General features: G+C 37.0%; 1 protein-coding gene across 1 annotated transcript; it reads left to right on the top strand.

Annotated features, from left to right (window-relative positions):
• Window positions 1–4217: 4217 nt before the first annotated feature.
• Window positions 4218–15654, top strand: LOC113080123 (uncharacterized). Its single transcript, XM_026252348.1, has 3 exons — window positions 4218–4343; window positions 12902–13440; window positions 14294–15654. The coding sequence occupies exons 1-3, from the start codon at window positions 4266–4268 to the stop codon at window positions 14685–14687; spliced, it is 1011 nt and encodes a 336-aa protein (XP_026108133.1). The 5' UTR covers window positions 4218–4265; the 3' UTR covers window positions 14688–15654.
• The last annotated feature ends 1497 nt before the right edge of the window (window positions 15655–17151 follow it).

Genomic DNA, 17151 nt, shown 5'->3' with positions numbered 1-17151 from the left:
AATCTGTTCTAATACTTTTGGTCACATGAGCAATGGATGGGTCCAAACCAGGGGTGGTGAGTGGAGATCCGGGGCTTAGCCCAGAAAAATCCATGTATGTGACTTTTTATTTTAATAAATCAGAAAGATTTACCTAGTTTAAAATATACAAAAACAATAAAAACAAAAACAAATTTAAAACATTTTATTTAAAGTATTGAGGAAAATACATTTGCTTTTTGCAAACAAAAATTAAGAATTGCAAAACAAATGAAACAGCGCAAAAGCAATTATTTTGCAATACATATTATCCATGGTCATATCTATTAATTTATTTGCAACGCTGCTTTTATTTTGCGTGTCAGTCTAGTTTGAGCTTGCGATACCATGATACCATTTTTCCTTTGCGCTTCACTTTTCTGAACGTCACTCTTTGTGGCACTGTTTTGACGTGGGGGCGGAGTCAATGGACGGGGGCGTGTACAACATGCCTCCATGGAAGTGACGTCATCGGCCCGAGACGCAGCTCACTAGCCGCATTTCCACTGTCGGGCCAGTACGAGCCAGGGCTTAAAGTGGGCCGGGCGGGGCTCATAACCCCGGGCCAGTAGCACCGAGGCCAGAATAGCGCAGGATTTCCACAGTGGAGCTTGAAGCACCGCTGCACGTCACTAAAACACGCCCTTTACACGCCTCTCAGAACAACGTCATGCAACCTCATCATTTCACCATCAAAGAGAAGTTATCAGAAAACTAAGAAATAAGTCACTGGAACATGCACGATCACAAAACAAACATGATAAAAGAGGCCGTTTGTTTGCATGCTTTGTTATATATTCAAATTCAAAAGCATCTATGTTTTAACTATAGAATTGATTTAATTTATCAGGACTCAAAATTAATCACACATAAATACACTTATTTCTATTTTATTTATTTACTTTTAACGCTTATGAAAATAGCCTGCTTATTCAGTCGAGTCTGTTTCTGTTTATTAGCCACAGTAGCCGTCACATTTAGAATTAATGATAATATCTCTATTTTTATAAAAGGTCCCGAACAAAAAAACATTATTAGGCTATATTCTTTTATGATAGGCAACGTGAGATAAACTCTCGAGACGAGGCTTGTGACAGATAATATAAGTTACTTAATAAATACACGACTGTGGGAATTGCAGTAATTTACAAGAGACAACTTCTCACTTTGAGCACACGAATGCGTGTGTCGTTTATTTCTAAGCAAAAACAGAATAACAGAATAATGGCGCTGACCGGCGTGTTACGTCATCACGCATTCCGATCATTTAAAGGGACCACGATCCCTGAACAGTTATGCAGAACACAGTGTACAGAACTACATTTAACAATGGTGAATTATGTCTGTAACATTCACTACACGACTGTGATAGATAATAAGGAGCTGTCGTCTGATTTCTTCAAGCAGGTCATATTTTACCATGTTTACTATGGTAACATGTTTATCGTGCATATCTTTTTCATCGCTTATAAATATTTCTGCCTTGTATGGTGATTATAATCCACATTGGATCAAGTTATTTCAAACACTCGCTGCTGACTGAAAGTGAGTTTTGAGCTCGACTTATTTAAAAAAGTGTTTAATGCTGGTGTTATAGCTGTTATCTTTCTGAAATGATCCTCAGCGCAGACTCTATTTTTATAAAAGCTCCAGAACAAAAATCATTATTATATTTTGATGATATGCAACGTGGAGCTAAACTCTTGAAACGAGACGACAGATAAAATGTTACTTAATAAATACACAATTGTAATAAAGAATAAGAAGCTGACGTCTGATTTATCCAAGAGGTCATTTTTACCATGTTTACTATGCAACGTTAATGTTTAGCGTGCATAGTCTTTTATATCGCTTATAAATATTTCTGCCTTGTTTAGTGATTATAATCCACATCGGATCAAGTTATTTCAAACACTTGCTGCTAACTAAGAGTGAGTTTTGAGCTCAACTTATTTTAAAACGTCTTTAATGCTGCTGTTATCTTTCTGAAATGATCCGCGCTGACGCTCTCCAGACACGGAGAAACTCCGCCTTTGTTCATAACCCCTCCTCTAGCCCCAGCTGGCCCGCTTTGTTCCCAAGGTGTTCGTCGGGCAAAAAAACCCTGGCCGTTGGCCCCGAAAAAGCCCCGGCGAGGCACGATCAAGCGCCGGAAGTGACTGTGGAAACGCGACTGGCCCTGGCACGCACTAGCACGCCCGGTCTTAGCTCGATAGTGGAAACACGGCTACTGATTCAGGTCCTGTCATGATGAGCAGAGACTTTCCAGTGGATCGTTTATTTTTATTCAGTAGCATTAAAACATTCATGTTTTCGCTTTATTTACTTTATTAACAAAGTTAAATAGTTAAAGAAGTTGTTAACATGAACATCTGCTGTTTATTTCTCTCAATGTGCACACTTTTATAGCATTATGTGTATTGGGATCGCAAATCATTTGAGTCAGTTCGGGAGTTCGTAGTGGGTTCGTGAATCATTTGAGTCAGTTCGGGAGTTCGTAGCGGGTTCGCGAATCATTTGAGTCAGTTCGAGAGTTCGGAGCGGGATCGCGAATCATTTGAGTCAATTTGGGGATCGCGAATCATTTAAATCAGTTCGGGAGTTCGTAGCGGGATCGCGAATCATTTGAGTCAGTTCGGGAGTTCGTAGCGGGATCGCGAATCATTTGAGTCAATTTGGGGATCGCGAATCATTTGAATAAGTTCGGGAGTTCGTAGAGGGATCGCGAATCATTTGAGTCAATTTGGGGATCGCGAATCATTTGAGTAAGTTCGGGAGTTCGTAGCGGGATCGCGAATCATTTGAGTCAGTTTGGGGATCGCAAATCATTTGAATCAGTTCCGGAGTTCGTAGCGGGTTCGCGAATCATTTGAGTCAGTTCGGGAGTTCGTAGCGGGATCGCGAATCATTTGTGTCAGTTTGGGGTTCGCAAATCATAGCTGTATATGGATAGGCATTTTTAACTAATTTAGTAGCTAGTTATAATTACGTTTTCCACGGTTTTTTCTTGTCATTATAGAACCTTTTTAGCATAAAAGGTTCTTTGTAGTTGAGTAAAGAACCCTATGGTTCTATATAGAACCCCAATGATCCCTTTCTTCTACAGTTTGTTGTCATAACTTATGACAACAAACTGTTAGAAGAAAGGGATCATTGTTCTATACTAAAGGTGCTATCTTCTAATTTGTTTATCAGATCCAGGTGTAAATAATCTAATATTCTTTTTTTCTTTTTTTTTTTTTTTTTTGAACACCTGACATCCCCGCAAAACAGTTCTCATTCGCGCTTGAATATGAAACGTCCATGAGTGAACGTCATGATTCAGTTCATCTGGAAGGGAAGACCTGAAATGCCGAAGACCTCAGCTGTGTGGGAGCACTTTAAATTGTGTGAGGACAAGACAAAGGCTGTGTGCCAAATATGCGATTTGAAACTGGCCTACCACAACAGCACATCAAGTTTGAAAAATCTTCTATCTTCTACGTATATTGTTGGTGTAAAAAAAAAAAAAAAAAAGCTGCTTTTATCCGCCATGTTAATAAGTTATTTTACATATGATAAAAACGTGCACTTATTTGCTTGGAAAATACTTGCGAATACGGAAGTGATCACAAAAACGTACAGTCCAGCCCTTATAATAATTTGTCGTGTCACTAGAACAGTGTGTACGTTTTAAGAGAATATAAGCCCTGCCCGCGTGAAGCACCGCTTCCGGCTCGCGCTGTTCTGTAGATTAAAAGTTTATTCATTCTGAACGTGTCGCGTGTCCAAATTGCACCAAAATGTGACACTGCACTTCCTTTGATCCGCAGCAATACACGGACCACTCATGAAGTCGATTGGATGAACTGTTCTTGGCAAACACAGACAAACACACAGAGATTGCAGCCTTTTATTCTAGAGAATAATATGTTCAGCCCCCTCCAAAGCTTCGAATATTCGGTGTTGATTACTACCGAAGTTTCGAAGCTTATAATCTTTTTATTTGGACCAGCCCTACTGTATGCATGCAGTAAAACATTTTCATCAGCTTTACCATGCAAAAATCACAAACACTGTCTCTTTTTTTCCCTCTTTCATGCATCTCTGTTCGGAGTAACAATGAAGCTCCTCCCTCTCTGCTCTCCACTCTCTCTCTTTCTCTCTTTCTCTGTGTTTCTCTCTGTTTGGATCTGTCAGTCTCTGTGCTGGTGTTTGGTGGCAGCGTTTCTCTTCATTGCAGGGGCAGCTTCATTCTCTCCTCCAGGATGTCGGGCCTTCTGACCAGCTCTCTTCTGCTCTTCCTCTCCCTGACGCTGTTCCAGATCCCCACACCAGAGGCAAAGGTAAAGCAAACACCATACCAAACCCTCATCGTGTGTGTTTGTTGAGACTGAGTGCGTAATTCACTTTGATTTCTCAATAGTTACATCTTAACCTGCATGTTTTCTTATTTTTTACCTCTATACAATTTGTACAGAGGTTTGCATTTGGTGCTAAATGACAATTTCATTGTGTTTAGAGGCACTTTTCTATTTCATTTCAATTACTTGTGAATCATTGCACATGGGTCATATTGAATATGTGAAAGTACACAATGTACTATTTGTGCTCTTTTCATGTTATGCTTGGCTGCGTGTAAATTTCTGCTTAACTGATGTCACAGAGAACAATGAGATCAGTCGAGCCAGATGGCGTGAAATAGGGCGTACAAATCATTATTGCCTGGCAACAACAGAGCACATATCAACAGGGCTTTACTATTGAATACAATCCTGATTCAATTCTGGAAATTTCTCAGAAAGGCAGTGCGCAGAAATGGATGCACAGCAAAAGGATCTTGCAAATGACCCAAGATCACATTAAATATTACATTCAGTTTTCAATCGCAGAGCTCCATGTTATTTTAGCAAGGTAGACAGAATGATACTTATATAACAGATGATGTGTCATGTGTACTTGTTGAATTTACTATTTAAAGTGACATGAGACTAAGACTTGAGAGCGCAAGTGTAGCAGTCATTAGTGTGAGCTCATGTTTTCAGCACCATGGACAGCAGCGGTCACTGAAACACAGTCATGTTGAGCTGAATGGAAACGCTACAGTCATTTTGGGAACATGTAAAGGATTAGGGGCCATATCTGAAGGACAACACGTGATAAAATCAATGGCAGAGGAAGCACAATCTCATTAGCAGAACAAACACTCTTTCACTCCAAGCGGAGGAGGAACGCTGCCATGGCAACAGCTTTCGGAGAGCACTCTCAGTTTTCTTCCATCCATCCATCTATACTGTAAATATGTTTGTCAGTTAACCTAGTAAAATGAGCTTCATGTTCTATCATGAAAAAAAAAATTTAATGACCGAATAAATGTGAATATACTGGGCTCAGTGTTAATTTAGTATTATTTCAATACTATTATAGTATTGAATTTTTTTAGCTATTTTATATATTTTTCAGCTTGCATTTTAATTTAAGTTTTTCATTTTATTAGTTTTAGTTTTTTAATATATTTACCTTTAATTTTTTTTTCAACTTGGTAATTATTATTAGTATAAGTATTAGTATTTATTACAGTTAGTTTCCAAGGCAACATTTCTAATTTTAAGTTTTTTTTAAGTAAGTTTATATATTTAAGTATATTTATTTCATTTTAAAAATAGATTTTAGATTTTTGCTTTTTAGATTTAGATTTGTTTTAGATAAGGATTTTGAAAAACATACAACACTGATTGGATTGATTTGTTCTGAATTTTTTTGTTAAATGTTTGTTTTTTATTTTATTAAAAAAAATAATTATCTCCACTTTTTAAATTACCGAAAACAATTTGTTATTTTTAGTTATAACAACACTGATTCTATTAAGGTTTTTTAGAAATTTGTTTTTCATTTAATATCTTTTTTAATTTCATCTTTATAAATTACCGATTTTTTTTTTTATTGTTTTAGCTAACACAACACTGATTGGAAATTCACTTAATCTGTACACACACCAAACTGTAAAAACGTTTTACTGTAAAAAAATTTTTACACTTGCTATTGATTTTTTTTTTTTTATGCAAAAAAGTGGGTACATGAAGCATCTTTATTAAGTCCAATCCCATGAAGTGTATTGATAATCTCTTAATACATTTTATAATGACACACACAACTATATGCAAATTGATGTGACAAAGCACTTTGGCTGGAGTCTACAGGAGCTGTAAAGTAACTTTGCAGATGGTTGTTTACGTTAGAAACATTTCCATTGGTGCAGAGTGAAGCAAATGGTAAGGAACCGGAGGACGTCTAAACCACTTGAATTCATGATATTAACAGCAAGATTCATATCACCACACATGCAATGTGTACGTCTGAAGTGCTACAGACATCATAATGGACCAGAATGAGTCACTGATCAAACTCACACAGCGTCCAGAGGAATCCTGCTCCTTTAGTTTCAGACGTCACTATATCTGCCTCATTTATTATTAATCATAACAGCCCTAAAATACCACATAAATGAACTTCATTTATCAATCTGACAAACACAGAACTTGCACATATTGTAGTTTTTGAGCTGCTAGTTGTTTCTCAGTGCTCGCTTTGCCATTTAGAATAATTACTTTGCACACAGAGGGTGAAGACAATGTCATGACTCAGCACTTTGTTTATAAACTCAGGCTTTAGCTCTTTTCAGTGGTTAACATGAGTAGAGAAACAGATTCAAGGTTCTAGATCATAAATCACTGCTGAAACACAGGTCTCCTATCAGTAATGGACCATAACCAGGTGAGCAGATCACTCTCTCACTATTTGATTGCTTTAGTCTTTATCCACTCATCACTTAATATCACATTTTAATCATGCTGATTTTTGGAGAAAAACTGAAATGGCACTCTTCGTGTAATATTGATTAACTACATAAAATTATATAAATATATACATTTTCTAACCCCCATATCTTGAATTTTGTGATCATTCACATGCATTCATAAATGCATTTGAATACATCGAATAATCCAGTGAAAGAACGCACTCAAAATGCACACGCACACTATGACTTCATCGTGTAACTTTACATTAGCCTAGATGCATGCACTTTTTATGCACGATTTTAGTTTTTGAATATACTTTATACTGTTAAAAGGCACATCATTAAAACAATATGTCATATATTACACCCAAACACGCTTGGAAAACGTAATTAGAACTAGTATTAAATATTAAAACTGACTCAAATGATTCGCGAACCCCAAACTGACTCAAATGATTCGCGAACCTGCTCCAAACTTACAAACTGACTCAAATGATTCGTGATCCAGTATCGAACTCCTAAACTGACTCAAATGATTCGCGAAACCGCAACGAACTCCCGAACTGACTCAAATGATTCACGCTCCGAACTCCAAAACTGACTCAAATGATTCGCGATCCCCAAACTGATCCAAATGATTCGCGAACCAGCTAAGAACTCTCGAACTGACTCAAATGATTCCCGAACCCGCTACGAACTCTCGAACTGACTCAAATGATTCGTGAACCCGCAACGAACTCCCGAACTGACTCAAATGATTCGCGAACCCGCTACGAACTCTCGAACTGACTCAAATGATTAGTGAACCAGCAACGAACTCCCGAACTGACTCAAATGATTCGCAAACCCCGAACTGACTCAAATTATTTGCGATCCCCAAACTGATTCAAATGATTCGGGAACCCGTTACGAACTCTTGAACATACTCAAATGATTCACGAACCCGCTACGAACTCCCGAACTGACTCAAATGATTCGCGAACCCGCTACGAACTCTCGAACTGACTAAAATGATTCGCGAACCCGCTACGAACTCCCGAACTGACTCAAATGATTCGCGAACCCCGAACTGACTCAAACGATTCGCGATCCCCAAACTGATTCAAATGATTCGCGAACCCGCTACGAACTCTCGAACATACTCAAATGATTCGCGAACCTGCTACGAACTCCCAAACTGAATCAAATGATTTGGGAACCCGCCTAGGGTGACCACCAGTCCCGCATAGCGCGTGCGCGCACAGCGTTTGAAGCCCAATTCATGCGTCTCACAAAAGACTGTGTCACCCAGGCATACCCAGCAAACATTGGTCCGACGGCGACGTCGTGTGGCCGGCCAAAAATAGTCGCGGTAGGACGGCATAAATCGGTAGAAATATGTAACGCAGAAGATTTCCTAAAAATGCATTCAGATATGTTTGTACACGTTTATAGTTATATGGGGTTTCATGTATAATTGTTTCTTTGACTTTTAGATACGTGTAGTTCAATATTTACCCGCGTTGTGAATCGGTTGTGAGAGGACGTCACCTAGTGACGTCATTTACACGTGCGTTACACGTCCATCATGACCCTCTGTGAAATCCTTGTGGAATATGCAAAAGCTGTGCTTACACCTTGATTAATACTGCAATATTTAATTAAAGTGCACCAAGTAGTTTTTAAGAGGTTTTAAAGAGGTTGCGAATAGACGTCCACTGACGTCTTTTACACGTCTCGTCATGGTTTGTGAAAAGATGTCCAAGCAAGACTAGCAGGAAAAAAAAATTATATACAAAGTAAATATATTCACTTTATCTTGTTTAAAAAAATTATAATCACAAAGAGCCCAGTGTGGTTAAGGGATTGCAAAGCAATGCTGCAATTTAGTCATTATTTCAACCTGTTTTATGTATTTGTTGTTATTATTTTTATTGAATCTATGCATATACATGTGAAACAGATATATACTCGGTCACAATTTCGGTCTGAGTTGAATGTAATTGCCAAAACGGTGCTGCCAAGATGTAGACACAAAACATACTGATGTATTTCGTGATATTACAAAATCCCGCGATAGGATAGATTATCTCGCGAGATCTCGCTTTCTTCCGGAAGTTCCCTTCCGGAAGTTCCGGTACATCAAGCAGGCAACCACCACGAGGAGGAGAGGACTCGGAGAGGACTCTTGGAGGGAGATTTGTCGATATAAATTACATAAAATAAACCGTGGGGTAAGTACATTTTGTATTATTTGATTAACGTGCTTGAGTTTTACTTGTTTGACACGAAGGAACCGAGAGAAATGATGTCCACGTTGTCAACTGAAATTCACTGAGTATGGCTAAAATTAGCTAACGTTAGAAAGCTAAAAGTTACTTATATTGATGTGATTATTATTGGTACGCTTTAATTATTCAGGGGACATCACAGCTCTCCTGTCTTATAAGAAATGTCCTGTTCACTTTCTCACAGTTACACTGTGAGTGTTTCTCAAGGGCATCACATTAAATCATAACACCTTTTGTACAATAAAAATAAAATCTAATGCTTGTTGATTACCTTTTTTTCTAATGTTTCATTCATGATTCATTCATCTTGGTCCAAGGTTTTTTTTTTTTAGCTGTAGACCATAAAGATATTTTGAAAATAAGTGCATGTCATTTATCTCAAATGTTTTATTTTATTTATTTTAAAAAGAAATGTATTCTCTTCCCTCAGATGCTGTGAAGAGGTGGAGACTCTGAATGGGATGCAGCAATGACAGAACACCTGAAGCTCACTCCAGGAAGAGATGGGGGTGGAGGTTACAAGAAATGAGCCAAACAACTGTAGTTTGTTTTTAAGGGATAGTTCATCCAAAAATGAAAATAGTCATTTTCTCACCCTCATGTTACGATCATAATAATTTTTCCTACAGTGGCAGTGAATGGATTGTGAGATCTGCTTGGTTACAAACATTCTTCCAAATATCTGTGTGTTTATGAGACAACTGTGTAAGTCAATGACAAGATTAATAAACAATTGATAAAAAGAAACCATCTTTTAACATTCTAGTAGAAAACATTCTCAGAAATGTAATATTTTAATTAATGTCGGTTCTATACAGTTTAAAAACATTTACCCCACTTTGATTTCATAAAAAGCAATGATTTCAAACATATTTTATGATGAGGGTCTTATGTTTTATGATTTTCTTGTCACATGACAACAATGGCTCCTGCAAAGTGTTTATGCCACATGTTCAAATATTAATAATAATCTTAATATTATATGATTAATGTATTTTAAAATAAATGCATTTAATATTGATTTATATTATATATTAAAAACATTAATAAACACTTCAAATATAAATTTTGAACAATAATAATGGACTTTAAGATTGAGTATTTCAGCCCTTTTTATTCAGTGATGCCCCTCATTAAATCATATTTCTGATGAAAAAAAATGGTAGGCCTGTAAACTTATTTCAGAAATCCAAAATGGATACAAAGATAACATTGAAAAACAAATTTTTAAATATATTATCATCTTTAAGATTCTTATTTGTCATTGTCCCAGTAAAGCAAACGTGAAAACAATATGGTCAGAACACAGAAAGGTATACAGGTTTGCAACATGAGGGTGAGTAAATGAAAGAATTTCCCCTTTATATAATAATTCAGTATTTTGTAATTAGTATTTTATTTTGGTTAACAGATGCTAAACTGTTCAAAAACAATAAAATGTGCTAAATCAGAACATGCTTCTTTTTTTGCATATGTCCACAAATAATGTGTTAGTGATGTACACGTGATTAAGATGTTTTATGGACGTTCATGTCTGACTGGACCGATCTTGAACTTTTGTCAAGATGTGTTAAACCTCAAGACATAATTGATTGCCTTGCACGATGTTACACAGTGGGTGTGTGATTATTTTATATGCAGGCTTTTATATACATACACTTAAACTATGCAGCAACGCATTTAAAAATCCAGAAGACAACGACGTCCAGAAATCGGCGCATTTAGACGTCCAGGGATGTGCAGAAAAGACGTGCAGTTCACGTCTAGAAGACGTCAAAGACGTCGGTTCAACTTTCATTTTGGAACTATTTTTCAACCATAACGGGACGTCTCGGATGGACGTCTTTTCAACGGTCAAAAGACGTCCAAATGTTTGCTGGGTAATCAATGCTTGCTCAAAAAAAGTTGGTCGCTCTATATCCTCGAGCCCCAGGCAGCCTAACGAGCATTACTACTTGACAGTTCAGCACGCTACTGTTGCCACACCCTGAACTGCTGACTAGCTTGTTATCAACTTTTTCGTTGTTGTCATGCCAGCACACGCACGTGCATACCAGACACACTGGGAAGGAACTTTTAGATGCATGCTTTCCAATTCGAAAAATGGAGAAAGTGAGGCACCACCATCATCAATTAAAAAGAGAAGGTGTGTCCTGTTTCAAACTGTTTTTTTTTTTTTTTGTTTGTTTGTTTTTTGTTTTTTAATGCGCCTGCCTTTACTAACATGCAAGTTCACCATCCTTTCTCCCCCTTCTTGTTCCGTGAACCTCTGGAGTTTAGACTTTTTTTTTTTTTTTACTGTTCCTGTGGTGTTGAGCAACTACAATTCATTTTAATCCTATCATTTTAGATTATAATTTATTTAAAGTGAATAAATTGTAATTAAAAATAAATAAAATAGCTAAAGTAAATCGTAAGTGGAAATGCATCTTTCATTTCTGTCATGAGCATACATCAGCAATTACACATGTTTAGGGGAATATGCCATTATTAATATACCATGTAAGGTGGTATGTGCTAGAAATGGGTAAACCACTATCAGTGAGTCTGGGGGCACCGCTGCGCAAGGCAGTGTCGTACCTCAGAAACATACCCCTTGTCCCCCCTTGGGCTTATTAGCAGGTGGTCGCAGAGGAACTCCCGAACTGACTCAAATGATTCGCGATCCCGCACCGAACTCCTGAACTGATTCAAATGATTTGCGATCCCCAGACTGACTAAAATGATTCGTGAATCGTGATCCCGTATCGAACTCCAAAACTGACTCAAATGATTCGCGAACCCGCTCCGAACTCCCAAACTGACTCAAATGATTCGCGAAACCTCTTTGAGTCCGTCCCTGTTAATGGTGGACACAGATCTTAAGTGCCAGTGACAGAACTAATATAAGCTGAAGAGGAGCTGGTTAGTCATACTGTCAGAATGTGCTTGCTATGCACCCTACAGTGATTTCAGGCCCTAGAAAGCATCTTTCATTTCTTCTCAATAGTGTGGTAGTAATTGAATGTCTGACTCAGTGGGGATGGAGAGGAGGTGTAAGGATGGGAGTACAGATGAGAGGAGAGGAAACATGCTTACTAATGCTTCCTCTCCAATGCATGAATGATTAGTATGTAAAGTGTCACTGAAGTGGGAGGTGAGTGTTTCTGTGCTCAAAAATTGTACGTCACAATCTACTAATCATAAAATCTCCAGCCCTTACTGCCATTCATCAGAGTTGGTCCTCTGTAGGAAATACATTACTTTCTAAACAAGATGACATTATTTAATTGCTTTCAATTATTGAACAATACATAGCAAAAAACAAAAGTGTAGTTGAACATAACAAAATGATTATAATCAATTACAGTCCGCCCAACAAAGACACATCACCAGTCAATATAATATATCAACGGAACTAATACTGCATCATCACTTTTTTTGTAACAACAACAAAAGTGAAGCTGAAATGGCCAAAAAGACTAAAAACCACTAAATAATCTGTGCTAATTTTATTTAACGTAATTTCACAAAGCTACTGCAGGCAAAACCAAAAAAAAAAAAAAAATGCCCAAAGACACCTGTTAATATAATAAGTCAACGGAACTAATTTCTAATAAGTAGAAAAAAACAATGGTCATTTCCTGTAAGGGACATTTCATACTATATGCACACCTCATATAAAACCATTTTAGATGGGACCATTAATACTTATTTTATACAAATATGTATAAATAACAATGAGTACAAATAAGATTTTCTGTGCCAAACTGTGCACAAATTTGTTTAACATCGAAACAGGAGACATTTTTCACCAACCAGTTTGATTTCTTTCTCTCTTCTCTGTATTTGTCAGCCTCTCTCTACCATGCGTGGAGGAGGTCGCAGCTTTGACATCCAGGCAGCTGAAATCCGTCTGCGAAGAGACCTGCGAGATTCAGTGCCCTACGAGGCACAGATGATGTCTTACCCCACTGCTGACTTCAGGAGTCGGAGCAATGATCTGTACTACCAACCAGAGGTCTTAAGAGCTCAAGGTCTTGGACAAGCCCTCCAGCGGCTGGTGGAGAACGATCAGAGGCGAGAACAGGAAGCAGTTTATCTGGCGTCAATGCTGCGTCTCCTAAACGAGGCACAGAATAACGGACAGGGCAAACCAGAGGAAGAGGAGGAGGAGGGTGATTTCCAGGGCCCATACCCTCCAGACTACGATGAGACCGAGCAGGCTGTGAGCATGGCCAAGCCCCAGGCCTCATGGCAGGGCCTTCTGGATCCTCAGCTTACTCAGGCTCTGCTCAACCGCTACAAGCAGGAGAGACTGATGCAGGCTGGACTCGCTCAAAACACCAACAGGATATCAGAGAGAGAGCAGGACAAAGACCAAGAGATGCTCAGGTAATGGAAACATGCCGTTCATAACCATACCAATGCCTCAATGTCAAGGTTATTATCATTAACTAAAACTATTAAAACATTTTTGTTTAATGAAATAAGCTGAAACACTAAAATGAATAACTGAAAATAAATAACTGTAAATAAGTAATACAATAATAATACATCTTAACTAAACCCAAAATATAAATATTAGATTTAGATTTTAAAAACAAACTATAAGATTAGAAATAAATAGTGATATTAAAAAATGATAATAAACTGACAAAAGCACATAATACATAATTATGTATAGTTATATCTAACTAAAAATAAAATTAAAATAGAGAAATAAACACTCATTTAAAATAATAATATTAAATATTAGATGAATTTTTTTTTATAAATTTAAAAAGCACATAACAAAATTACTAGAAATTAAACTGAAAACTGAAAGTATAGTTCAAATGGTAATTCAGAATATTAATTAAAATAGAAAAAATCATTAGATGAAAAAAAATGATAAGTAAATAGTAATATAAAAAAACTAAAATGAGAAAAGAACATATCCAAATTAGTAAAAAATATTTAACTAAAATTTAAACAAAATAGTAAAAAATATCGAATTCAAAATATTAGTAACATAAATAAGAAATAGTAATATTTAAATAAACTACTACAAATCACAAAAGCACAAAACTAAATTATAAAAAAAAAAACTTTAAAAATAAAAAAAATGAAAAACTTTAATCTACAATTAGAAATAGTAATATAAAAATGACCACAAATGTAACTAACAGAAAATATAACAATAAAAGTTCATTCAAAATATCAATAAAATACCAAGCAAACATAAAACTATTTTTATATTTTGAAGGTACCTTGTTGAGAAGATCCTCTCCAGCTTGGCATCGGGTGGCAGTCAGGGAGGTCCTTCAAACCAGCGTGCTAAACGGGATCTGAGCGCTGTGGCCAACATGGAGCAATCTGGAGGATCCGCCCTAAAACGCTCCCGCCGGTCCCTGGACTCCGCCCCTGGCCCCTCCCCCCACGCCGAGGCATCACTGCTGAGGGTGAAACGGCTCGATGGTGATGTGGATGACGAAGAGGTTGCAGGGCAGAGCAACAGAACACCACACGTCGGCCTACAGAGAATGAAGCGCATAGACACTGACCTGCCGCCCCCCAAAAAACACAGCCGCAAGCGCAGAGCCCTGACCTATGACCCCGCTCTGATCGCCCAGCACATCCTGCAGTACCTGCCAGCCTAAAGAGTATGTGAGAGTGAGAGGAATTAAAGGGAAATGTTTGGTGAAATAGAGAGAAATCTAGACAGACAGAGCAAGCAAGAGTTTCATACGGGACTGCAACATTTCACTTGCTTACAGATACGCCAGTGTTCATTGTCGTTTGCCTAAATCTAATCAAGACCTGCTTGCAGAGGTACTCTGATATGATAATACTCTGTTTCAGTGTTATAATATAATAAATCCCATACACATAACAGCTTATGGAAAATGCTTTTTCTTCTTTCTGGCTACATTCTACAGAATGTAAGCCCTTTTCCATCATGGAACAAAACAATTAAAAAAGCTAACTGTGACTTTTTTTCTTCCAATTCTGGGTTTACATCTTGCAATTCTGACTTTTTTCCTCAGAATTGCAAGGTTATTCCTCACAGTGAGTTCTTAACTTACGATTCTGAGAAAAAATACATAAAATCAGAATTGTGAGATCAAAAGTCACAATTACCTTTTAATTTTTTTATTCCATGGTGCAAAAAGGCTTCCATAGTACAGGCATTAATTTACCATACTGACATGGAAATAATCAGTTATTGGCTTGCACAAGTAGCTTTTTCGCTGTTTCTGTCAAAAACAACAGGATCAAAGTTACATTTACCTTAATTACGGATTCAGTTTTTAAATGATTGTTTGACCAGGGTCATGCAAGATAGCATTTAGGTGACATTTTGTCGTGTGCATTGAGGAGTGAGTTCCTACTGTAAGCCATTTGCCACTTGGCAACCCTGTGTTTCTCAGCAGATGAAAGGAGCATGACTGTTTCCTCAGAGATCCAAATATATCAGAGCTTTGCTACAGCTACAGTGAGTTTGTTTCATATTGTGAGGAGATTAACAGTAACTCACAGCTCACTCAGTAATAATAACAAGCTCAATCAGTATCTACACCTACAGTACTGTTTTAGAAATTAAACTTAATTTAGTTTTTTTTTTTTTTAACAAATGATTGAGAAACGAAAATGTCTGAAATCTATTTATTGCATAAGATATCCAGTACAGGTTTAAACAGCACAACAACACATCAGATCAGCTGCTTTCTACAGCACTAATCAGCACTACAGGAGAAAAGAGCCCTTCTAAATGTCAAACAAGTGAGTTTCCTGTCCTCTCTTTCTCCAACTGGCTGTCTAAAGTAGTGTGTCGTTTTCTTAGTGTCATACGCATCCTATCTTAGCTTGATCAAGTGTTTTTGTCCCTTGACTTGGCTTTGAAACACTCTGTCTGATATTAATCACTGTCCCAACTTTCTGCCCTCTGGGTTTGTAATCTGACTATTATGAATTTGTGAAGGAAATCGTAGCTATATAATCATATATTAATGCTTTTAGATATTTGTGCAGTCATAAAATCTTGTAAAAAAATACATTACTGCAAAAATACAATACTGCAAGTTTTGTCAAACAACAGAAATCACTGTAAGTGCTAATAAAGTGTATGTGAACTACAACATTTTGTTTAAAATTTTGCATTGCTTTTACATTGGAAATGGATTAGAAAACACATCACATTCAACATGTAATGCAACGGCTTGATAAAGTCTTAACCTATTAGCATTATATCTGAAACAAGCACAACTGACAATGACTTTTTATATATTAACGGTGGCTGAAGACATTTACGATTACAACAGTGGCATGCAGGTTTAAAGTCAGCATGAAACAGAAGTTGGAATCGACTTTACTACCATTGTGACGTCACATGTTTCCATGTGAAACTGCTATTAATTATTTATTTTTATTTTTTTTGCTGAAAGTTTGTTCACCATCAGGCCATTCAAGAGTTTATTTCTTCATCAGAACAGATTTGGAGAAATTTAGCATTAGGGTACACCACTTGCTCACCAATGGATCCTCTGCAGTGAATGGGTGCCGTCAGAATGAGAGTCCAAACAGCTGATAAAAACATCACAAAAATCCATATGTAATCCACAGCACTCCAGATCAGCAATTAACGTCCTGTGAAGTGAAAAGTTGTGTGTTTGTAAAAAACTAATTCATCATTAATATTTCACTTCCGGCTAAAACACAAGTCCATAATCCATAATAACTCTTCCTCCAGTGAAAATGCCCATCTCCTGTTGTCCTTTCACATCAAAATCCATTGACATTTGTGACCCTGGACCATAAAACCAGTCTGAAGTCTCAATATTTCAAAATGTATATTTATACATCATCTGAAATTTGAATAAATAAGCTTTCGATTGATGTATGTTTGATATCTCAGACAATATTTGTCTGAGATACAACTATTTGAAAATCTGGAATCTAAGGCTGCAAAAAAATCTAAATACTGAGATAATCACTTTTAAAGTTGTCCAAATGAAATTCTTAGCAATGTGTATTACTAATCAAAAATTAGGTTTTGATATATTTATGGTAGGAAATTTACAAAATATCTTCTTGGAACATGATCTTTACTTAATATCCTAATGA

The sequence above is a fragment of the Carassius auratus genome, unplaced genomic scaffold (genome assembly GCF_003368295.1).
Source record: "Carassius auratus strain Wakin unplaced genomic scaffold, ASM336829v1 scaf_tig00030267, whole genome shotgun sequence".
Taxonomy (NCBI): Eukaryota; Metazoa; Chordata; class Actinopteri; order Cypriniformes; family Cyprinidae; genus Carassius; species Carassius auratus.
This window is presented reverse-complemented; position numbering and strand designations above follow the sequence as displayed.